At 41.9% G+C, this 25,776-nt stretch overlaps 1 protein-coding gene across 1 annotated transcript in view; it reads right to left on the bottom strand.

The window, feature by feature from the left end:
• Positions 1 to 25,776, bottom strand: part of LOC121279130 (methyl-CpG-binding domain protein 2-like) — a 157,118-nt gene that overhangs the window by 5,285 nt on the left and 126,057 nt on the right. Inside the window, exon 6 of the mRNA XM_041190125.1 lies at positions 23,737 to 23,865. Within this exon, the coding sequence (XP_041046059.1) occupies positions 23,737 to 23,865 (129 nt within the window). The remainder of the gene's footprint in view (positions 1 to 23,736; positions 23,866 to 25,776) is intronic.

Raw genomic sequence — 25,776 nt, 5'->3', positions numbered from 1 at the left:
CTGTGCTGAAACATTCTATGATTTATTGTTTATAGTTACAAAGCTAACCAAATAAATGGTTACACCTTATTTAAGCTTCTTTATTCTATAACATATTGAAAGATAAAATTCTCTACCTTATCTAAATTAATTCTCTTCAGCTGCTTTTAATAAGTTACCCTACAAGTAGAACATCAACACTACTCTTAAACAGAAAATTCTTAGTAAATCACAAAATAGTGTCCATAGCGATGATCATTGGTCACAAGTGCTTGAAAAAACAGCTTAGCTATTCTAAGAGTAATTTTGAGAAGATCACAGCACTTACAAACACACCCAGTTAACCAGAAAGTAGTTTCAGCACATTATAAGGAGGAAATAATGAGAAATGGGGAATCAAGACATCCGGACATAGGTTTTTATTTTCAATTCCACCTAAGCTTAATTTTTCCAGATCAGTTTCAGATAGAATAAACCTAATCTTCCCCACTTATAAATGAGCCAATGTTTCGTTAGAGGATTTTTTTTTTTAAAGGATAAAATTACGTTTTTTCACTTTTGTAAATTTTGTGTTCAAGGTGAAATCTACAAGTATTTTTGGATACCTGGTGTCAGCACCAAGTAACTCCCAGCCAAATGTAACACAACTGGATAGTGAGCAAGGCAACCTATATAATGGCCCAACAAGGTGTCTCACTTCTGTTGCGTTAGTGAGATATCTTGATTTTAGATTTTGGGGAGGGTCAGTAAAGGTTAGATGATGAAAATCCAATCAAAGCAACTGTAAAAAGCACAAAATGTATCAGTTATTGAATAAAAGCTTCAAATTCCAACAAAGAATATTTAGTCCCTGATCTCTGGATAACCTACAGAGCATTGCTGATTTACTCTGTGAATAAGCAATAGGAATGAACTTGTTCCTAGTTGACCCATAGCAGGACACTTAAGACTTCCTATAATCATATATCTAAGCAGGTTTCTTAAGAATTTGAAAAACTATTCAAAAAAAGTTAAAAGCCAGATGATAGACGTAAAATATAACATTCCCAGCACATTTCCTCTGCCAGGTCAAATATACAGTTTTTTTGTACTTGCCATGTCCATTTTCATACATAACACACTGGGAGTCGGGATTCTTTGCTTTAATTTAGAGAGATTACTATATTTGCTGTGAATTAAAAACGATTTTTGCATTTCAGAATTTCCATGGTGTCGCTTAGATGGTCTTTAACTCCTGCTGAGCAGGAATTTCCACAGGTCCCCATGATGAATAAATGCACTTTATGCCTTACACTTCCAGCAGCTCTTTAACTGTTACATTGTATATTGGCAGAGAGATTCAGGTTAAATGATGAGGGTTTATTAGAGCCCCAGTGGCAAGACCATTTTTACACTTGGTGCTCAACCATAAAGCAGATGAGAAACGATCTCAGCGATGGAATAGATGAACAATATACACAGTGATTCAGAGTTCAGAGTTACTGGATTCATGGGCACGTGCCTGACACACCCAAGTGTAAGATGACGTCCCGATGGCAACGTGCAGTCTCGTGATATTTCGTTCAGCAGGCGCGCGCCAGATTCGGCTGCGTGCCCACCGATAATTAAAGGCCTATTAAAGCCATTAACAATCTAACTAAATTCAAATTTATGCTGCCCGTTCAACCTAATGGTTGGCAGGCAGGCAAAAAGGCAAATGGCCTTTATATTTTTTTAGGAAACCTCATTTACGAGCAGGATGAGGTTTCCTAAAGCAAATAAACATTAAACAAAAACTTTATTTTTGAATTAAAAACATGTCCCAGCTCATGTGGCAGAGTCACATGAGAGGACGTTTTATTAATTTTTTATTCTCTTCATTATTTTTATTACACAGCGCTTCAATCTCCCTGTGGAAGCTCCGTGCCTCAGGGAGACTGATGCGTTGTTTCTCACACATGCACGAACTGCACGCCAGGCCCACTCTCCCTCCTCCCCCCACCTTGTACACTGCCACTCACAATGCACAGAAGGCGGGCCTTAATTGGCCCACCCACGTGAAATTGCAGTGCAGAGCCAATCGCGGGCGGCAGTCGGCTTCCTGACCGCCCCCGCCGAGCACCCCCGCCAAAGGCAAAATCCTGCCCCATGATTTGCATGCAATAAAGGTATCATAAACACTGACATATACAACAACCACCTCTAACTCTAATTGTAATACTTCAGGTTTAGGTTAATTAAAAAATATATAGTTTTGCTTAGTGCTGTGGCCAAAGTAACCAATTTACCTCTGGCTGTAACAATACAGCAACCAAACATGTCTGGAAAAATAAAGTTGAAATCTCATCATGTGACAATCAGTACTAGACAAGTATTTTTTTTAAATATAAAAATGTATTGTTTCCAAACTTGATATTAATGGTAACTCTAAGCAAATCACTGATATTATAACTGAGCAACATGAATATTATTTTATATAACTTATAAGTTGTACCTTCAAAATTCACTCAGGGAATAAAAGCAAGTCATTTGTTTTATCCTGTCCTACAGTGCATGAAAAGCATGGACTGGGCTAAAAGCTTAAGTGAAGAAAGTCATGAGTATAACTGTAGATTGTGCACTTCATTATCAAGCACTCTGGTACATCTCTATTGCTTGGAGAAATGCCTTAGTGCAATGTGCCACAATGTGATCTCTGATATTATCTTTTGTACATAAAGATTGCAAGGCAGTAGCCATCTTAGCCATTGCAGGGAACATGGTGTAAGGAGTGTGCAACTGAAATTGAGTGGATTTGCATTGGTTGTAAGAGAGCCAGCAGATGAAACGAAAGGGCAGGGAATAATTAAAATTTCAGTCTGCAGCTTTGTACACGGCAATGACTACTGGAGAGTCAGTTTGGCTTTGAATATTCCAGTAGCTACTCCTATAGAGATAAGGGGAGATTTGAGAATGAATTGGAAATTCTTCCAGTTTCAATGGCAGAATTATGACATTGCCACAGAGTTAAACAAGAAACTTGAACAAATAAGAGTAGCCACTCTGTTACTAGCACTGGGAAAGAGTGCTACTAGTTGTATTGCACCCTCAACATTACTAAGGACTAGAAAAGACAGTCTTGTGAAATTTTGGAGGCATTGAAGACTCATTTTGAACCCACTGCTAATGTTATTTATGAACACTGTGTATTCAACACCAGCACTCAGGAAGAAGGGAAGAATATTGATCAGTATGTGACTGCACTGAGTCATCTAGCTGAATCTTGAGAGTATGGGCAACTGGAGGATGACCTGATCAGAGATAAGATTGCTTATGAACAAAAGATCTTACTACCCCATGCCAATCATTTAAGAAATTTTGCCGCAACTTGCCAAGGCAAAGATTTTTACTACACTAGATGTGAGGGATGGATACTGACAAGTGAAGTTGAATAAACACTGCAGTTTTCTAACTACATTCTATATGGCATTTGGGAGTTACAGATGGTTGTGCACACCGTTTGGCTTTTCTATTGCTCTGGAAGAGAATCAACACAGACAGCATGAAATAGTCAATGATATTCCAGGAGTGGAAGCAATCATGGATGACCTGCTAGTTTAAGGATGTGGAGGTATGTTGGGAGAAACCATCACAGACCATTATCAGAATCTAGTGAGACTGCTAGAGAGAGCGCACCAGATGAACCTAAAGCTCAACAAGAAAAAACTGCAAATAAGATGATTGAAGTCAAGTACGTAGGTTATGCTGACCTTGATAAGGTGCAAGCTGTAGCAGAGATGCAGCAACATAAAGTAAGTCCATGTTTAACATTGCCCCATTTAACCTTGTTTCGCTTTAACAACGGTAAGTTAATGGAGCTTGTAATCTCATTGAGCGCCGTGAGATTTGTTTTAATGTCTTTTCCAGCTAGGCCTGATTGGTGCTGTTTTGGGGTGGCCTCTCCCTCATCCCTGACCTTCGAGTTGCAGTCTCTCCCCTCCTCCTCCCCCCAGAGTTGTGGGCTCCCCCAATCTCCCTGACCCACCCTCTGGTCAAAACTCCTGCTCCATGACTCACCCTCTCGTTGCTTCCCTCTTCTGAACCCGTGTCCCGGTTTAAAGATCCAGATCCAATCCAAAGCTGGAGCTCCAAAGTTGTGGAAGTGTGGGTCCCAAAGTTGTGGAAGTGTGGGGCTGCTACAAACAATGGTTATTTTAAACGCTTCTGCTTTGCTGCTCTAGTCAACGAGTGAGTGGTTCAGCCAGAGAATGGGTCAGGGAGCAGGAGTGACCACAACTCGGAAGTCAGGGAGGAGGAGGTGCCACAACTTGGAGGATTGGGGAGGGGGAGAGGCCATAACTCAGGAGGGTTGGGGGGGATCTGTAGCGACCAGGAGGTTTGGGAAGCAGGATCCACGGCGAGGTGGTACTTTAAGTAGAAAGTTACATTTTTCTTTTATATTTAGACTTATTTTCTTTTAAAAGTCGTTTCATTTACCAATGTAGGAATTTAAAATATTTCAAATTGGAGGGAATATTTTAACATTTGTTTTTTTTAATATCAGGATGATCCTATAGAACCTACCTACAGTTTTAACATTGATTCCTATGGGAAGCAATATTTCACTTAAAGTCATTTCACTTAAAGTTGTGATTTCAGGAATGCAACCACAACTTTAAGTGAGGACTTACTGAAAGATGAGAGGCCGGTGCAACAACTTGTTGGATTTGTGAAATACCACAGCAAGTTCTTGCCAAATTTGTCATCACGAGTGTGAACCTATACGCAAGCTCACGACAAAGAACATTCAGTGGTATCGGGGCACAGAACATGTAGCAACTTTCAGTTGCATCAAGCATGCCAGTACTGAGGTACTATGGTGTCAACGACAAAGTCACCCTGCAGTGTGATGCCAGCAAAACAGGACACAGAACAACCCTCTTCTAGCAAGGAGGACCAATTGCATTTCCATCAAGAGCGTTAACGCAAACTGAACTACACCACCCAGATTGAGAACAAGTGCCTGGTTATTGTCTTTGCTTGTGAGCATTTTAATCAGTACCTGTTTAGGAGAGAGAAAGCAATGGTAGAGTCTGACCACAATCCACTTCAAAGCATCTTTCTCAAACCGCTTCAATTTGCTTCAAAAAAATTTCCTTTATTTGCAGAGATATCATTTGGAGGTGAAGTACAAGCAAGGGAAGCAAATGAATATCATCAACATGCTTTTGAGACCTGGCTACACTCCCTTTGAAAGAAGTTGATGTTGCTAGTCTAGAGTGTGAAATGAGAAGCAACAGCACAACATGTTCTGGGAGTCATCAACCCCCAGAAGAGACATTGAATCTGACAGGCAAGCATCTTGCTCAATCAAGCTAACCAATGCAGCCAGATGCAACTCTTCAAGTGTTACAGGAAGTAGTGATGAAAAGATGGCCTGAAGGCATTAAGGGCACACCTATCCCCATAAGAATGTATTGGTCTATCACTTCGTCCCTGAATGCCCAAGATGGCACCTTGTATAAAGGAACTAGAGTCATTATCCCTAAAGAGATGAGAAAAGAGAAGCACATTCATGCAAGCCATCAGGGAATTGAGTCTAGTCTTTGGAAGGCAAGGGAAATGCTTTAGTGGCCAAACATGAGCAATGTGATTAAGGACCACATCAGCCAGTGCAGTGCTTGTAATGAACATCAAACTAAGCAAGCTAAACAGCTGCTCATGACATCCCAGACAGACCACGGATGAAGCTTGGAATAGATCTCTTCATTCTCATAAATGCCTTCCAGGGACAGAGTATCTCGTCACAGTCGACTACTATTCAGACCATGGAAATTAGACCAGCTGACATCAACAACTACCAATGTGATCATAGAATGCCTGAAAGGACACTTCAGTTGTCATTGCATTCCTGACATTGTAAGGAGCAACAATGGCCCTCAGTTCACAAGTGAAGAATTCAGACATTTCATGAATGATTGGGAAATTCAACATTGCACACATCTCTACACTATTCCCAGACAAATGGAAAGGCTGAGGCAGCAGTGAAAATTGCCAATGGGATTATTAAAAACATTGAGTAGATCCAGCACAGATGTGTACAAGGCAATCTTGGAGTGGAAAAGCACATCTACTGAAGGCATACAAAGTAGCCCAGTCCAGTGACTAATGACACTCTGCACCCAAACCACTCTTCTAATAGCAAACTACAGAAGTCAGAAGGACTAACAGGAGTGAGTGCCAAAATCAAAGTAAAACAAAAGAAAGTCAAATTTCACTGATAAAGCTGCCAAATCGTTGCCAGAGCTAAGATTGGGAAGCCAGTTAGAGTGCAAATACTCAGTGCACTCAACAAAAGTCAGCCCACTTTGGAAATTCATACCTGTGTAGAGCAGTTGTCACCTCAATCGTACATAATGAAAGTGAATGACCAGATGTATTGTCGCAACTACAGACATATACGTGCAACCGGAAAAGCTGCTTCTTCACAGCAGACAGCTGCTGAGGAAGAGTTGATTTCACCAATTGAACAAGGAACTGAACGACCTTCAGTCCCAGAGGTAAATCTTTCCCCAAAAAAAGGCAACAGATCAGCAGCAACAATTACCACAGCAGCAACACTCGCCATGGGAACACCATTCCTCGGAGAGTCAACGTCAGCCCAGGAACCAACAGACACCAGATGAACAGCTAACAACTCGCACACATACCATAAGGTGATTAATTGTGCAGCGCATGTCGGGACAGACTAGACTGGACAGTTTTCTGGGAATGCACGATCACTTTCTTTATAGACCATGTATGCAAGTAACTTGCACCTGCAAATGATAGTGCATGTAATGTTTTTTTTAAATGAAAAGAGGCATGTTTGGAGAAATGCTTTTGTGCACTGTGGCTTGCCATAGTCATGTGACCTCTGATGACGTATTTTGTCCATAAATGTTCCAGGACAGTAACCATTTTAGCCACCACATGGAAGATCTATAACATTTTTCTTCATTTCCACTGAACCAAATTACCAATTATTACATTTTATGAAATAATCCATATTTAGACTAAACCTTCTACAGATAGAAGGAAGCATTAAAGAGAAGCATTGTGGAGCTAATAATGATGTGCGGATTTGAAACTATGCTGCCATTCATTGGTGGACAGAGCCAAGAAAAATAAGAGAAGTATGCACAATGTGAAATTTCCTAAAAGAAAAGTGCCAGAGTCAAACACAAGAATGAGACAGATTTTTAGACAGCATGCAATAAGTGTTGGGAAGTACATGACACCCATACATATATAGGGTATCTGGATGTTCCAGAAATTGAAACAGCAAAACAGAATTAAACAATAAACGTAAAAAAAAGACAGAAAACAAAAAAATAACCGAGAATACAAAACAGGAGTACATTGGGTACCAGCAATAAAAGCCATGATAAAAATAAGGTAAACAGTCATAGCAAGTACAATATAAAATGAAGGTTTCACTGGTTTTATATATAAATCAGTATCATCTGAAAGCTATTACGGTGGCATGGCTGCTGGATGACAAAGACTGGGACCTGAACATTCAAGGATACATGACATTTAGGAAGGACAGGAAGCTGAGAAAAGGTGCAGGGGTAGCTCTGTTAATTGGTACGACAGAGAGAATTGACCTCAGTTTGAGAGATCAAGGTGTAGAATCAGTTTGGGTAGAGATGAGAAATAGTAAAGGTTAAGAAGTCATTTTTGGGGATTGTTATAGGAATCCTAACACTAACCATAGGCAGAATATTCTGCCTGTCGGGCGGGTGGACCTGACCCAATCTCCGGCAGGCGGGGAGCCGATCCCCCCGGAGAAGCAGGCCCAACCGCCATTTTATGCGAGCGGGCCAATTAAGGCCCAGCCAGTGTGATGTCCAGTGGAAAGCGCTATGCACTCCCTGTGCAGGCGGGGGGTGGGGGATTCCCCAAAAGCGAGATTGTGCTCTTTCGCACATGTGCACAAAAGAGCGCACATCTCCCTGAAGTTAAGTGCTGCCTCAGGGAGAGCGCTGACACTTTCACAAAGATTAAAAACAGAAAAAAAAAATCCTTAACATGTCCCCCTCATGTGACAATTTCACATGAGATGGGACATGTTCATAAATTATAGTAAAACTTAATTAAACTGTTTAAATCCCTGCGTGAAAACACATCCCGCCGGTGGATGATGTTTCATGTTTTTTCTATTACTCGCCTGGGCTCCTGGCCTGCCCACCAACCTTAAGGTTGGACGGGCAGGTCCTTTAATTGCTTAAATGATCCTGTCAATGGCCTCAATTGGCCATTGACAGGTTGGCGGGCGCACAGCTGATTTTGCCTTCCTGAAAACTTAAATGGGAACCCCTGACATCATCCCATGTCATTTTATGTATCGGCGAGCAGGGCCCGACTCCTGCTCACCGACGGCAAAATTTTGCCCTATAATACTGTAGGAAGGAGTATACATGAAGAAATAATGGGGCTTATGAGAAAGGTACAGTGATAATCATGGATGATCTTAATCTACATATAGGTTATAAAAATCAGATTGGCAAAGGTAGGCTGGATGTTGTGTTCAGGGAGAATTTTCAGGACAGTTTCTTAGAGCAGCACATTTTAGCACCAACCAGGGAGCAGGCTATACTCCATCTGGTAATTTTTTTAAAAATTCACTCAAAGGATGTGGGCTTCACTGGATAGGCCAGCATTTATTGCCCATCCCTAATTGCCCTTGAGAAGGTGATGGTGAGCTGCCTTCTTGAACTGCTGCAGTCCATGTGGTGTAGATACACCCACAGTGCTGTTAAGGGAGGCAGTTTCAGGATTTTAACCCAGCGACAGTGAAGGAATAGCGATATATTTCCAAGTCAGGATGGTGAGTAGCTTGGAGGGGAACTTGCAGGTGGAGGTGTTCTCATGTGTCTGCTGCCCTTGTCCTTCCAGATGGTAGTGGTCGTGGGTTTGGGAGGTACGGGAGTTCCTGCAGTGCATCTTGTAGATGGTATACACAGCTGCTACTGTATGTTGGTGGTAGAGGGAGTGAATATTTGTGGATGGGGTACCAATCAAGCGGGCTGCTTTGTCCTGGATGGTGCCAAGCTTCGAGTGTTGTTGGAGCTGCACTCATCTGGTAATGTATAGCGAGACAGGATTAATTAAGTACCTCATAGTGAAGGCAGCCCTATGTAGCACTAATATGATTATATTGGACATTCAGTTTGAGTAGAGAAGAGTAGATCTAAGATTAGTGTTTTAAACTTCAATAAGGGCAATTATGAGGCCATGAAGGCAGAGCTAGATAAAATGAACTAGGAAATTAGGTTAAGGGATAGGTTTTAAGGAGATATTTCAGAATACTCAGTCTTTCTTTCTCACTGGAATGTATCTTTTCTAATGGAAGAACACACCATCCGTGCCTAACTAAATAAGTTAAAGGTAGTATCAAATTGAAAGAAAAAGCATATAATTCCGCAAAGATAACTGGCAGGTCAGAAAATTGGTCAGTGTAAAGAACAGCAAAGAATGACTAAAAGATTAATAAGAAGGGAGAAATTAGAGTAAGAGAGAAAGCTAGCTAGAAATATAAAAGATTATAGTATGAGTTTCTACAGGAATTTAAGAAGGAAATGAGTAACTAAAGTGAGCTTTGGTCCTCTAGAGCGAGGATGGGGAATTAATAATGGAAAATAAGGAAATGGCGGATGAATTGAACTGATATTTTGTGTCTGTATTCACTGTAGAGGATAAGATTAAATCCCAGAAATAACTATGAATCAGGTGAAAGGGAGGGAAGAACTTAAAACAATGACAATCACCAGGGAAAGGGTATTGAGAAAATTATTAGAACTAAAAGCTGACAAGTGCCCAGATCCTGATGGACTTCAGCCTAGGGTCTTAAAAGATGTGAATGCTGAGATAGTAGATGCATTGGTTTTAATTTTCCAAAATTCCCTAGATTCTGGAAAGGTATCAGATTGGAAAATAGTAAATGTGGCTATTCAAAAAAGGAGGGAGACAGAAAGCAGGAAACTACAGGCCAGTTAGCTTAACATCTGTCGTAGGGAAATTGCTGGAATCTATTATTAAGGAGATTCTAACGGGGCACTTGGAAAATCTCAATGCAATTTAGCAGAGTTAATATGGTTGTGTGAAAGGGAAATCATGATTGGCTACTTTATTGGAATTCTTTGAAGAAGTAACAAGCAATGTAGATAAAGGGGAACCTGTGGATGTGCTGAACATAGATTTACAGAAGGCATTTGACAAGGTACCAAATCAAAGGTTACTACACAAGGAGCTCATGATATAGGGATTAACATATTATCATGGATAGAGGATAGGTTAGCTAACAGGAAACGGAGCATACACATAAGTGGGCCATTTTCAGGTTGGCAAGATGTGACTAGTAGCTGGGATCAGTGCTGGGGCCTCTACTATTTACAATTTATATCAATGCCTTGGATGAAGCAACAATGTATGGTTGCTAAATTTGCTGATGACACAAATATAGGTATGAAATAAGTTATGAAGAGGACATACTGAGTCTGCAAAGGGACATAGGTTAACTGAGTGGGTAAAAATTTGGCATATGGAGCATAATGTTGGAAAATGTGAACTTGTCCACTTGGAAGAAAGAATAGAAAAGCAGCATATTATTTAAATGGAGAGAGATTGCAGAACTTTGAGGTACAGACGGATCTGGGTGTCATGATACATGAATCAGGAAAAATTTGTATGCAGGAACAGCAAGTCTTTCGGAAGGCAAGTGGAATATTGTTGTTTATTGCAAGGGGAATGAAATATAAAAATAAGAATGTTTTGCTAAAGTTGTGCAGGGAGTTGATGAGATCACATATAGAGTAGTGCAATTTGTTTTGGTCTCCTTATTAAGGAAGGATATAAATGCATTAGAAACAGTTCAGAGAAGGTTCACTTGACTAATGCCTGGGATGGGGCAGGGTGGGGGGGAGGGGGTTATGTTACAAGGAAAGGCTGGCTCTGTTAAGAAGATTGAGAGGTGATCTTATTGAAACATATAAGATCCTGAGGGGACTTGACAAGGTGGATGCTGAAATGATGATTCCCCCTTGTGGGAGAGACTAAAACTAGGAGAGACAGTTTAAAAATAAGGGGTCTCCCATTATAGACAGATGAGAAGAAATTTCTTCTCTCAGAGGGTAATGAATCTTTGGAACTCTCTTCCCCAGAGAGCAGTGAAGGAAGTCAATGAATATTTTTAAGGTAGAGGCAGACAGATTCTTGACTAACAAGGGAGTCAAACGTTATCGGGGTAGGCAGAATGTGAAGTTGAGGTCACAATCAGATCAGCCATGATCTTATTGAATGGCGGAGCAGACTCAAGGGACCAAATGGCCTACTCCTGCTCCTAATTTGTATGTTCATTTTAAGAATTATTAATTGGCTATGACACACTTTGGGGTGCTCTGAGGTGATGAGACACCATTTAAATACTAATTCTCTGTTTACATCTTAGGCAAGTGTTTAGTAGCAGTTCATCAAGTTGAACAAACATGGTGGGCTCAGAGCATCATAAGCATGATTAAGGTAGGCAGAGGGGAAAAGCTAAACGAGAGAAAATGATTAGGAGAAAAAAAGACAAATTACGTACACGGAAGAAATATAAACTAAGAAAAGCAGATCGATGTAGGCGGAGTGTTCATCACCATTCACGACTCCAAAGATATTAATGCAGTCCATTACCAAATGCAGCAAGACCTGGACAATATCCAGGCTTTGGGCTGACAAGTGGCAAGTAACATTCGCACCATACAAGTGCCAAGCAATGACCATCTCCAACAAGAGAGAATCCAGCCATCGCCTCTTGATGTTCAATGGCATTACCATAATTGAATCCCCCACTATCAACATACTGGGGGTTACCAGTGACCAGAAACTTAACTGGACCAGCAATATAAATACTGTGGCTACAAGAGCAGGTCAGAGACTAGGAATCATGCGACGAGTAACCCACCTCCTTACTCCCCAAAGCCTGTCCACCATCTACAAGGCACAAGTCAGGAGCGTGATGGAATACTCCCCACTTGCCTGGATGAATGCAGCTCCCACAACACTGAGGAAGCGAGACACTGTCCAGGACAAAGCAGCCCGCTTGATTGGCACCACATTCACAAATATTCACTCTTTCCACCACCGACACACAATAGCAGCAGTGTATACCATCTACAAGATGCGCTGCAGAATTCATTAAGGCCTGAATTTTTCAGGTGGCGGGCGGGCTCGGCAGGAGCGGTCACAGAACCAATCGCCGCCTGCGATCAGCTCCGAGCCACCATTTTACACAGGTAGGCCAATTAAGGTCCACCCAGCATAACACTCGAGCGGTAGCGCTCAGTGCTACCTGTGTGGGCCGGGGGAGGGGGGTTGGGGAGGAGGGAGAGTCGGGGCCAGCGTGAAAGAGCACTTCAATCTCCCTGAGGCAGAGATTGAATCGATGTTCAAAAAAATTGAATAAAAAGTTTAAAAAATGTATTTAAACATGTCCCATCATGTGACTGTGTCACATGAGATGGGACATATTTCTATATTAATGAAAATGTTTTTATTTATTTAATAACAACTTTAGGAAACCTCATCCCGCTCATGGCTGAGGTTTCTTAAAAAAAGCAAAAGCTGCTTGGGCTTTTCGCCTGCCCGCCAACCTTAAGGCTGGACAGGCAGCTTGAAGAATAACAATAATTACTTTGTTTACATTTCCGCGCACTCCCACCAAACGAAATATCGCGGGAATGCACGATGATATCGGGACGCAGGCCCGACCCGTCATCGTGCGTTATTTTACACGTTGGCATGTTGGGCCCGCCCCCACATGCTGATTGAAAAATCCTGCCTCAAGGCTCCTTAGACAGCACCTTCCAAACACACGACCAATATATCATAATACAGTAAAACAATCAAGTCAGAGGAAGTACAGCTGCATTAAGTTTCAAGGGAGTAAGGTAAGGCTGAATGACCTCTACTTTAATGCCAGGAGTATTACAGGTAAAATGGATGAGTTAAGGGTGAGGATTCACACGTGGAATTGTGAAACAGTAGCCATCACAGAGACGTGGTTGAGGGAGGGGCAGGATTAGCAGCTCAACATTCTTGGATATGGAAACTTCAGGCCAGACGGGGAGGGGATAAAAGAGGAGGAGGCATTGCATTATTAGTTAAGGAGTCAGTTAATGCAGTAAGGAGAGATGATATCTTGGAGGGGGCATCGAATGAAGCTTCGTGGGTATAACTTAGGAATAAAAAAGGGGCAGCCACATTGTTAGGTGTTTATTATAGACCCCCAGATAGTCAGCGGGAAATTGAGGAGCAAATATGTGCACAATTCGCGGAGGAGTGTAAAAACAATAATAGGGTAATTATATTAGGTGATTTGAACTTTCCTAACATTAATTGGGATAGACAGTGTTAAGGGCTTGGATGGAATGGATTTTTGCAATGTGTACAGGAGAACTTTTTAGGTCAATATGTAGAGGATCCAACAAGGGATAGCGCAGTGCTGGACCTAATTCTGGGGAATGAAGCCGGTCAAGTGGCTGAGGTGGTTGGGGGGGTAGCATTTTAGTGATAGCGACCACAACATGGTACAATTTATGCATGTTATGGATATAAAAAGAAATAGACAAGTTGCAAAAAAATGTTTTGGATTGGGGGAGAGCGGATTTTAGTAAAATAAGGCAGGATCTGGCTAAGGTAGACTGGGAACAGCTACTTGTGGGGAAATCTACAGAAGAGCAATGGGGAGCGTTCAAAAAGGAAATGGGGAGGATACAGGCTCAACATGTTCCCTCTAGGGTGATAGGAAGGAGTAACAATACCAGAGAAACATAGATGGCCAGAGATATTCAGGTTACAATGAGAAGGAAAAGAGAGGCTTTTAACAGTACAAGGGGAGCAAATCAGCGAAGGCATTAGTGGAGTACAGAAAGTGCAGGGTGGAGCTTAAGAAAGCAATTAGGAGAGCAAAGAGGGGATATGAGAAAGCTCTGGCTGGTAAAAGGGAAAATCCCAAGATATTCTATAAGTATCAAAGGGAAAAGGATAACCAGGGAAAGAATAGGGCCCATTAGGGACTAGGGGGCAATCTATGGGTGGAGCCAGAGGACATCGGTAGAGTGTTGAATGAGTATTTCACATCAGTCTTCACCCAAGAGAATGAGGGTGAAGGTATGGAACTCAGGGAGAGAGACTGTGAGCTTCTTGAGAAAATTGATATAGGGAGTGACAAGGTATTGGAGGTGTTGGCAGGTTTAAAAGTGGACAAATCTCCAGGTCCAGATGATTTGTGTCCCAGACTGCTAAGGGAGGGGGGTGGGGAGATTGCAGGGGCTGACCCAAATTTTTAATTCCTCTCTGGCCACGGGGGTGGTGCCAGAGGACTGGAGCACAGCTAATGTGGTTCCGATATTTAAGAAGGGTTGTAGAGATAAGCCAGGGAACTATAGGCTCACATCAGTGGTAGGGAATCTATTGGAGAAAATTCTGAAGGAGAGAATCTATCTCCACTTGGAAAGGCAAGGTTTGATCAGGGATGGTCAGCAAGGCTTTGTCAGAGGGAGGTCATGGCTAACAAATTTGATTGAATTTTTTGAGGAGGTGACCAGGTGTGTAGATGAGGGTAGTGCAGTTGATGTAGTTTATATGGATTTCAGCAAAGCCTTCGACAAGGTCCCACATGGGAGACTTATAAAGAAGGTAAATGCACATGGGATGCAGGGTAATTTGAAAAGGTGGATTCAAAATTGGCTTAGTTGTAGGAGGCAGAGGGTGATGACAGAAGGATACTTTAGTGACTGGAAGCCAGTGTCCAGTGGCGTACCACAGGGATCTGTGCTGAGTCCCCTATTATTTGTCAGTTATATAAACAACATAGATGACTATGTGGGGGGTAGGATTAGTAAATTTGCAGATGACACAAAGATTGGCCGGGTGGTTAACAGTAAGGTTGAGTGTCTTGGGCTACAGGAAGATATAGACGGGATGGTCAATTGGGCAGATAAGTGGCAGATGGAATTTAACCCTGAATAGTGTGAGGTGATACACTTTGGAAGGAGTAGTTTGACAAGGAAGTATTCAATGAATGGCATGACACCAGGAAGTTCTGAGGAACAAAGGGACCTTGGCATGTGCCTCCATAGATCTCTGAAGGGCATGTTAGTGGGGTGGTGAAAAAGGCATATGGGACACTTATCATTATCAATCGAGGCACAGACTACAAAAGTAGGGAGGTCTTATTGGAGTTGTATAGAACCTTGGTGAGGCCACAACTGTGTGCAGTTCTGGTCGCCACACTATAGGAAGGATGTGATTGCACTGGAGGGGGTGCAGAGCAGATTCACCAGGATGTTGCCTGGGATGAAACATTTAAGTTATGAAAAGAGGTTGGATAGACTTGGGTTGTTTTCGTTGGACCAGAGGGGCGACCTGATCGAAGTGTACAAGATTATGAGAGGCATGGACTGGGTGGATAGGGAGCAGCTGTTCCTCTTAGTTGGAGGGTCAGTCACAAGGGGACATAAGTTCAAGGTGAGGGGTAGGAGGTTTAGGGGGGATGTGAGGAAAAACCTTTTTACCGAGAGGGTGGTAACGGTCTGGAATGCGCTACCTGGGAGGGTGGTGGAGGCAGGTTGCCTCACATCCTTTAAAAATGAGCACTTGGCACGTCATAACATTCAAGGCTATGGGCCAAGTGCTGCTAAATGGGATTAGGTAGATAGGTCAGGTGTTTCTCACATGTTGGTGCAGACTCAATTGGCCGAAGGGCCTATTCTGCACTGTGTGATTCTGTGAATACCATCTTGAAGGACAAGGGCAGCAGATAGATGGGTACGCCGCCACCTGACTTGGAAATATATCGTCGTTCCTTCACTGTCGCTGGGTCATAATTCTGGAAATCCCTTCCTAACAGCACTGTGGGACTGCAGCAGTTCAAGGCGGCAGCTCACCACCACCTTCTCAAGGGCAATTAGGGGTGGGCAATAAATGTTGACCCAGCCAGCGAAGCCCACAACCCATGAATGAATAAAAAAGTGGGAAAAATAAATTAATGAGCAAATAAGGGAAAAATGTTAAAAGTTTTGAGAAAACTGCTTGAGGTTATCTGTCAGAATAGAGTTCTTTCGGGAACAAAAAAAAGCCAAAGAAAATATAAAACATAGAAAAGATTGAGGAGAAACAAAAGTAAAATACACAATCAAGAAAGTAAATTTATACCAAATGACATAATACTTTTAAAATTAGAAATGCAGTCACGATTGGGATTGGTTATAAAACTACTGCTGGCAAGAGGAAAGTAGAAACTTGCACTTCAATGTTTTTGTCACTATACCAGTGAATTCAAATTATTGTTGCAGCAATTATTCCAGCATATTACAACGTGAGGATCAAAGAGATCTGCTAGTAAACATGTAAATTTATAATTATATGTTTACAAAGGCGCAAAGACCCTTGACCATTTACAATATTTACATATGCAGGGTTTATGAATAGGACCATAAGGATGGCCAACATATTTTTAAAATAAAACACACAACCTAATATAAATTATAATATAAAACAATAGCAGAGTGATGTTTTGCACCAGACAGTGGCAAGGCTTTGCTCCTTGCCTGTGATTTCCCACATAGCATGTTATCGATCTTAGCTGGAGGTAATGTCAACCCTTGCCATGCTCACTTATCCTCTGACAGCTGATTCTGGCAGAGCCAGTCCGATCATCCACTAAGCTCCACAACTCTAACTATGTATTAGCATTCACCCCGGTTGTCATGTGATCGTTTAGGGGGTGGGGGTGAGTGGAGTAGAGAAGAGATTGAGAAGAGAAATGAAAGTAATTAGAACTGGATAAAATTTTCAAAATGAGAGTATATTCATTTCTATTAAAGGAATCCATCTTTCTAATTTACAACATAATAATAGCACCTGGAACGTGAAAGCAAGTATACCAGAAGTAAAAGCTTCAAGGCCACCTACAAGTAATTACAGTAACTTTATGGCATTTGTGAATGTGTGAAAATGAGAAAATGTGAGAAAATCAAGCTGACAGCAGAAGTCTTAAAGCTGTTCATCAGTAATCAGAGAATACATCTCTACGAGGGCTTTTTACATGGCAGGGACTATCCAAAGTCTTCATCTGTCAGTTCTGGCTCAGTGGAGCCTTCCCGCTTTAGCCATAAGGTTGTGGGTTCAAGTCCTGTTCAAGAGACTCGAGTATATAATTTAGGCCAGGGGTTTACAACCTGCAGCTCTGGAGTCACAAGCGACTGTTTAATCTCTCATTTGTGACTCCCAACCGTTTCTAGTTGTATTATATTAACATGAAAAAAGCCTAAAAAATTGAGTCAAGAAAGTTAAGAGCCATGTTTTAATTGTGGGTCCGAAAGGCTAACCATTATGCTGCACTTTACTGTTTCAAATGATTGCTTCAACAAAAATCACTGTATTCCAAATAAACCTGTTCAAGTGTACAGCTACATCATGGTTATAGATAATGCCTGTTTGAGGAACTGATATTATGGTTGCTTCTAATAAACTGAAAAATTATTCTGAATGTGCAATTGGAAGCTTTTTTTAAAAAAATTATGACTTAGAAAATATTTGCAAACTATGCATTCTACCACAGCCACCTAGCAATCCATTTAGAAATATCGAGTTTTGTCTTGCGACTCCCAATAGTTTTTATTTTAGGCAATATTTTAAAGGCTTTTCAGGTTAAAAAAAAGGTGGCCAGCCTCTGGTCTAGATAGACACTTCTGTGTAGCACTGAGAGAATGCCAAGCTGTTGGAGATGCCATTGCTTGGATGGAAAACTGGAACTCTATTTGCCCTCTCATGTGGACACAAAACATCACGGCACCATTTCAAAGAAGAGCAGGGGAGACTCCTGGTTTTCAGGCCAACATTTAGCATTCAACCAACACTGCTCAAGATACAACATTTAGTCATTATCAAATTGATGTTCATGGGACCTTGCTGGGTGCTGATTGGCTGCCACATTTCTTACACTACACTTCAAAAAGCACATCAATTGGCTGTAAAGCCCATTGTTACGTCCTGATGTCATTAAAGGTGCCAAACAAATGCAAGTCCTTTCTTTTCCTTAGGCACATGACTATGCAAATGAATGCAAAAGGAAACTGAACTATAGACAAGAGCCAATTGTACATTGATCTTAAAAAGAGGGACATGACTTTATTACAAAAAAGTAGTTAGAAATCAGAGAACATCCAAGTACTTACTAAATCTGATCTCTGATTTTATGATTACGCTCTACATTTATTCCACAATTGCTAAACCCTAAGTGGTGGTCTCACACCACTTAAGTATGTATATTGTTACACATATAAATGAAGACTGGGCTGTGAATATGGGGGTATACTGTTTCTGTAATTTACCTTTAGAGGGTCAGCTACCAACAAAATAAAACTAGTTTACAGATCTCACAACCCTCAAGTAAATTATAGCTTTCATTATTTTTAATGCACATTGTCCCCACAACAAAATCAGGCATTGGTGTCAGGTACAAACATACCTCAAACTACACTGTGTACAATAATCGTGTCTCTTGATTTACCACTGCATCTAATAAGTTAATATTAAATTTGCCTTGATTTTCAGTCTTATTCATTTTTCTAATGGTTCATTATGTGGTATAGTCATCTCAAAAGTCCCCAGTCATTCTTTCTACTAGGCCCTTGAGTTTCAATATGTTATCCAACTATAGGGGCCATCACATCAATGCCTAGCCCTGTCACCAAGTGCACAATTGGGGGAGGCGGTGGTGTAGTGGTATTGTCACCAGATCAGTAATCCAGGGGCCCGGGATAATACTCTGGGAAGATGAGTTCGAATCCCATCACAGAATTTAAATTCAGTTAATAAATCTGGAATTAAAAAGCTAGTTTCAGTGACCATCAATAGTGACCATGAAACGATTGTCATAAAAACCCATCTGGCTCACTATCTGTCATCCTTTCCTAGTCTGGCCTACATGTGACTCTAGACCCACAGTAATGTGGTTGAGTCTTAAATGCTCTCTGAAATCACCTAGCAAGCCACTCAGTTGTATCAAAACCATTACAAAGCCTTTAAGAAGGAAGGAAACTAGAAGGATCACCTGGCATCGACCTAGGCACTGGAAACAACAACAAACCCAACCCTATCGACGCTGCAGGTTCCTCTTTACCAGCACCTGGGGACTTATTCCCACCAACAGCCTGACATAGTCATACTCTCAGAATCATACCTTACAGACAATCTCCCAGAGACCACTGTCACCGTCCTTGGATATGTCCTGTCCCATCGAGGTAGCGGCATAACAGTATACAGTAGGGAGGGAGTTGACCTGGGAGTTCTCAGCATCGAATCTGGGCCCCATGAAGTCACAGGGCATCAGGTCAAACATGGACAAGGAAACCTCATGCTGATTACCACCTACCAACCCCCTCAGCTGACGAATCAGTGATCTTCCACTTTGTCCACCACTTGGAGGAAGCATTGAGGGTGGCAAGGGTGCAGAATGTACTCTGGGTGGGGGACTTCAATGCCCATCAACAAGAATGGCTCGGTAGCACCACTACTGACCAAGCTGGCAGACCCCTAAAGGACATAGCTGCTAGACTGGGCCTATGGCAGATGGTGAGGGAACCAACAAGAGGGAAAAACCTACTTGACCTGATCCTCACCAATCTACCTGTCACAGATGCTCTGTCCAAGACAGTTACCACCGCACAGTCCTTGTGGAGGCCAAGTCCCATTTTCACATTGAGGATACCCTCCATCGTGTTGTGTGCCTTGGTTCAAAAATAGACAAAAGAGCCAATCTGAGATGAGAGTGACTGCCCTTGAAATCAAGGCAGCATTTCACAAAGTGTGGCATTAAGGAGCCCTAGCAAAACTTAAATCAATGGGAATTGGGGTAAAACTCTCCACTGGGTGGAGTCATATCTAGCATAAAGGAAGATGGTTGGGATTGTGGGAAATCAATCATCTCAGTGTCAGGACATCACTGCAGGAGTTCCACAGGGTAGTGACCTAGGTCCAACCATCTTCAGCTGCTTCATCAGTGACCTTCCTCTATCATAAGGTCAGAAGTAGAGATGTTTGTTGATGATTGCACAATGTTCAGCATGATTCACAACACCTCAGAAACTGAAGCAGTCCATGCTCATATACAGCAAGACCTGGAGAATATTCAGGCTTGGGCTGATAAATGGCAAGTAACAGCTGCACCACAAAAGTGCCAGGTAACGACCATCTCCAATAAAAGAGAATCAACCATGCCCTCTTGACATTAGTTGGCATTACCAATCACTAAATCTCTCACCATCCTGGGGGGTTGTCATTGACTAGAAACTGAACTGGGCTAGCCATATAAATAGTGTGGCTACAAGAGCAGGTAAGAGGCTGGGAATTTTGCAGATACTAACTCACATCCTGACTCCCCAAAGCCTGTGCACCATCTACAAGGCACAAGTCAGGAGTGTGATGGAATACTCTCCACTAGCCTGAATGAGTGCAGCTCCAACAACACTCAAGAAGCTTGACACCATCCAAGACATTTATTGATTTATTAACTGAATTTAAATTCTGTGATGGGATTCGAACTCATCTTCCCAGAGTATTATCCCGGGCCCCTGGATTACTGATCTGGTGACAATACCACTACACCACCGACACACAGTGGCAGCAGCGTGTACAATCTACAAGATGAACTGCAGGAACTCAGGAAGGATCCTTTGACAGCATCTTCCAAACTTGAAACCTCTACTACCTGGAAGGACAAGGGCCACAGGTTCATGAAATACCACCACCTGTAAGTTCACCTCCAAGCCACACACCATCATAACTTGGATGTATATATATATATTTCTTTCATTCATGCGATATGGGTGTTGTTGGCTAGGCCAGAATTATTTGTCCATCCCTAATTGCCCTTCAGAAGGTGGTGGCGAGCTGCCTTCCTGAACCGCTGCAATCCATGTGGTGTAGGTACACCCACAGTGCTGTTAGGGAGGGAGTTCCAGTATTTTGACCCAGCGCTGTTCCTTCACTGTTACTGGGCCAAATTCCTGCAACTCCCTCCCAAAAGGCACCGTGGGTGTACCTACACCACATGGTCTGCAGCAGTTCAAGAAGGTGGCTCATCACCACCTATTCAAGGTCAGTTAGGGATGGGCAATAAATGCTGGGCTGTCAAGCGGTGCCCACACCCCATGTAAGACTTTTAAAGAAGTTAAAGGTGTCACTGAATAGTGATCAAACCAAAACTCCTGATGAATTTTCCTCTCTTTAACCCAAGGTTAGACAACATAATTGCACTGTTACACTTGGAAATTCAGCAAGGCCTGGAAAACATATTTCCTGTTTTTATATTTTAGAGAGAAAAACCAAGGCAAACCCAATGGCAATTTTTAAAAAAACAATCACATAAATAAAATGTTAAAAGGCAAGGGGGCGATCAGAAAAAGAGAAAGGGGGCGAGAGAGAAGGGGGCAGGGGGCGAGAGAGAAGGGGGCAGGGGGCGAGAGAGAAGGGGGCAGGGGGCGAGAGAGAAGGGGGCAGGGGGCGAGAGAGAAGGGGGCAGGGGGCGAGAGAGAAGGGGGCAGGGGGCGAGAGAGAAGGGGGCAGGGGGCGAGAGAGAAGGGGGCAGGGGGCGAGAGAGAAGGGGGCAGGGGGCGAGAGAGAAGGGGGCAGGGGGCGAGAGAGAAGGGGGCAGGGGGCGAGAGAGAAGGGGGCAGGGGGCGAGAGAGAAGGGGGCAGGGGGCGAGAGAGAAGGGGGCAGGGGGCGAGAGAGAAGGGGGCAGGGGGCAAGAGAGAAGGGGGCAGGGGGCAAGAGAGAAGGGGGCAGGGGGCAAGAGAGAAGGGGGCAGGGGGCAAGAGAGATGGGGGAGGGGGCAAGAGAGAAGGGGGAAGGGGCAAGGGAGAAGGGGGAGGGGCAAGAGAATAAGGGGATTGCGAGACAGAAAAAAGGGGGAGTGGAGAGTTACAGGGGAAGGGGGTAGAGAAAATCAGGAGAATGAGAAAGAAAAGAGGAAGGAAGAAAGTTTAACCTCTATCTGTAACAAAATTACTTTACACTTATTTAATTTCCATTTACATTAGACCACCACAGTAATATTTCAACCTAATAGGTTGTTTTCTATATATTTTAAAATTAAATTTGTATGCATTGTTTTGAAATGTTGTAGATCTTCACTTGGTTTTCCTCTGTAGAATGAACATACAAAAATCTTTCATTTTGTGTTAACGTTAGTATTGAATCTAAAAATAGGTCTTAGTGTAAAAGACACAGATCCCACTGATTTAGTAATCCAATGGGGAAGATACTCAAAGCGGCATACATATATTTTTAAGTAAGTGTGAATAACAAAAATTTCAGTGCTTTTTAAAATATAAAGCAAAAAAAGTTTATGACCTTTATAGTTACAAACCAGTTCATTATCATGACAGGCCGATAACTAATCTTGAAGCCAATGTACAAATTTAAACAACTGTACTGCTGCATTTTGAAAAATCTGAGTGTCAAAGAAAAAATTAAATAACAATCTTTATAATTATTTTCTCTCTGCATTATAGGGTTGAATCTTATTTGAATGCTGATAACACCACTGTAGGAAAACGACTTTAAGTGACAGGCCACATTTATTCTCAAGGCTGAAGTTTGAATATGCCTTTGAAGGCACCAACTTTTGAAGGTGAAATAGCTAGGGGAGAAAATCACAGCTGTAAGCTTCTCCTAGCAACCCGGTTTCTCCCCTTCAGTTTTAATCAATCTTACCTTAAGCTATCCTTTCCTACCCGTCATTTTAAAATTTGTGTAAAAAATCCATAGAAAGGACAAAATGCACATGAACTTAGCTCGCAAAGATAGATTAAACACAATATTTCTCAAAAAGATATCCCTTTAAGCTCCCAATCGCATATTTATTTTTTAAAATCAAAGACAACAGGCAAGGTAAACGAAAAATGTTAATGAAAACACTTTAGCCTGAATTTTTCAGGCAATGGGCGGGCTTGGAGGGTGGTCACGGAGCCAATCGCTGCCCGTGATCAGCTCTGCACTGCCACTTTACGTGGGCGGGCCAATTAAGGACCGCCCAGCATAAGTCGCAAGCTGTAGCGCTCAGCACCTGTGCGGGCGGGGGAAGGAGGGAGAGTCCCTCAGGGAGATTGAAGGGCTATTGTAATTATTAAATAAATGAATGTAAAATTCAATCAAATATGACCCCTCATGTGACTGTCACATGAAATGGGACACGTTTTGATTTTGCGGAAATATTATTTACTTAATAAAAGCTTTAGGAAACCTCATCCTACTCGTGGATGAGGTTTCCTAAAAATCGTGAAGGCCTCTTGGCCTTCTCGCCTGTCTGACAACCTTAAGGTTGGACAGGCAACGTTAACAATTACATCAATTACTCCCCTTAATAGGCTGTTTACATATCAGCAGGCACGCAGCTGACTCTGGTGGGGATGCTCGTCCAATGCCATCGTGCATCATTTTACGTGTCGGCGTGTTAGGCCTGCTCGCACGCCGAATGAAAAATCCTGCTGTATATATCTGTTTCTTATTAGTAATAATGAAACTTTCTCTTTAAAAAGGTACTGAACATGCTTGCAGATCAATTCGGACAGATCTGATTCAATGGATCTGGCCAACGTAGCCAAGATGTCCAAATCAACTAACAGGTATTAGTCCTACAATAACTGTCAGATGGTCCATCCCCATGCCACTTAATTGCATGATTCAAGCTGCTAAGGAAGTCTTACCCTTGTGCATCACATTGTTCTTGGTCTACATGTCTTTGTTCTGTGGCTTCTTTCCCTCGTGCCAACTCGTCTGCCATTAGAGCTTCCTCCAGTTTCTTTCGCACTTGCTGTACTCGTTCCTCCTGTTTCCTGCAGATTTGAATACAATTTTCCATTTGTTTTGAAGATAATTTACTATTTTACATTTATTTGTACATTGACTTAACAGTAGAAAAATCAATTTTAGTTAGTGTAATGTGCATTAGAAGTTGCACTTAATTTGAATTAAACCCACCGCCACTGAATTCAGTGCACCGTTTTTGCCAGCAGCAGTTGTACTCCTAAAATTAAGAGGTTATAAAAGATATGTGAGGTTTCAATCAACACACTGAACTTTATGCCAATTCAAGATTGATTCATAATCATAAATACTGTGATTGCAACTACTGACCATATGGTCTGTTTCCATATTAATCAGAAGTGTTAAGTACAAATTAAGAAAAGATTCCTCATTTCCAATGTTCTGAGGAAAATCGCAATGGAACTCTGTGTAGGCATCTATATCTGTGTAAGCTCTGCTGATATTACAACAAACGGAGATTATTTCAACATTGAGTAAATCATCTCAAATATATTAGGAGTCATTGACCTTGTACTTACACCATTACACAGCAGTACTACTGCATCGAGCGCACAGGAGGAAGAAAACCCAGCAATGATCCCTCTGGCACTTCACTAGTTACAGCTAGCCAAGCCAAAAATGACTCATTTATTCCAATTCTCTGCTTCCTGTTAGCTAGCCAATCCTCTGTCCATGCTAATATGATACCCCCTACTCATTTTTCATGCAGCACCTTATCAATGCCTTTTAGAAATCCAAGTACACCACATCTACAGGTGTCTTCAACTGAGTCCTGGTTTGAAGAGGTTATTTTATGAGGAAAAGTTGGGCCTTTGAAATTTAGAAGTATGAGAGGCGATCTCAGTGAAACATACAAGATCCCTGAGTGGACCTGACAGGGTGGAAGCCAAGAGGATGCTTCCCCTTGTGAAAGAAACTAGAACTAGGGGACACAGTTCAAAAATAAGGGGTCACCCATTTAAGACTGAGATGAGGAGAATTGTTCTCTCTCAGAGGAATGGTAGTCTGTGGAATTCTCTTCCCCAAAGAGCAGTTAGATAGATTCTTGATTGACAAGGGAGTCAAAGGACATAGAGGGTAGGCAAGAAAGTAGAGTCCTCAAGCATATCAGCCAAGATCTTATCAAATGGCCGAGCAGACTTGAGGGGCTGAATGGCCAACTCCTGCTCCTAATTCATATGTACAACCCACATCTTGCATTCAGGGCATCAGGAGAGATTGAAGGTATTTTTCTATCCTCTTTACATTAGGCCACAAGTACAAGCAGATGATGTACTTTGTTTTTTCTTGGTCCCCTTCCATAACTACTTTAAACCTAATATGATCATTATTGCTGAGATGTTCTCCACTGAAACACACTCCATTTGCCTAGAACTGTCTCATTCCTTTTTGGATTAGAAAAGCACATATAAAAAGGAAACATAATGATTAAGAATCATATCCAACTAATCTATAGAAACAGGCCATCAATATACTAATCTGTTGTGTCAATTAGTTAATATCTCATGAAGAAAGCAAAACTAAATGGAGATCAATGCAGTAGATGTTGCAAACAGCTTTTACTAAATACTCAGTAGGTCCATAATTTATTCAATATGGAAGTGCATAGCTTCTTACATTATGTCTTTAAATAGGGTTTAAAAGCATAATTAGTCTGAGAAGTTATCACAAAGACAGAAAGAAAATCAGCAGCCTTGCCTGTAACAAAGTTTACAACTTCAAAATCAGAGGTTCCATAACATTACAGCTTTCAACAAATCATGTTTTCTCTGCTCAATGCCCTTTGCTCCTTTCAATTCTAGTATCAGTATCAAGCAACTGAGATGTACAGTATCAAAACATGCAGACTTAAGTTCCATCAACCCTACTTTAACATTATACCTAATTGGGGAAGAATTTGCTTTCTAAATAATGGTGAA

Source organism: Carcharodon carcharias, chromosome 1, assembly GCF_017639515.1.
Source record: "Carcharodon carcharias isolate sCarCar2 chromosome 1, sCarCar2.pri, whole genome shotgun sequence".
Taxonomy (NCBI): Eukaryota; Metazoa; Chordata; class Chondrichthyes; order Lamniformes; family Lamnidae; genus Carcharodon; species Carcharodon carcharias.
Note: the sequence above shows the minus strand (reverse complement) of the source record. Positions and strands in the feature narration are given on the sequence as shown.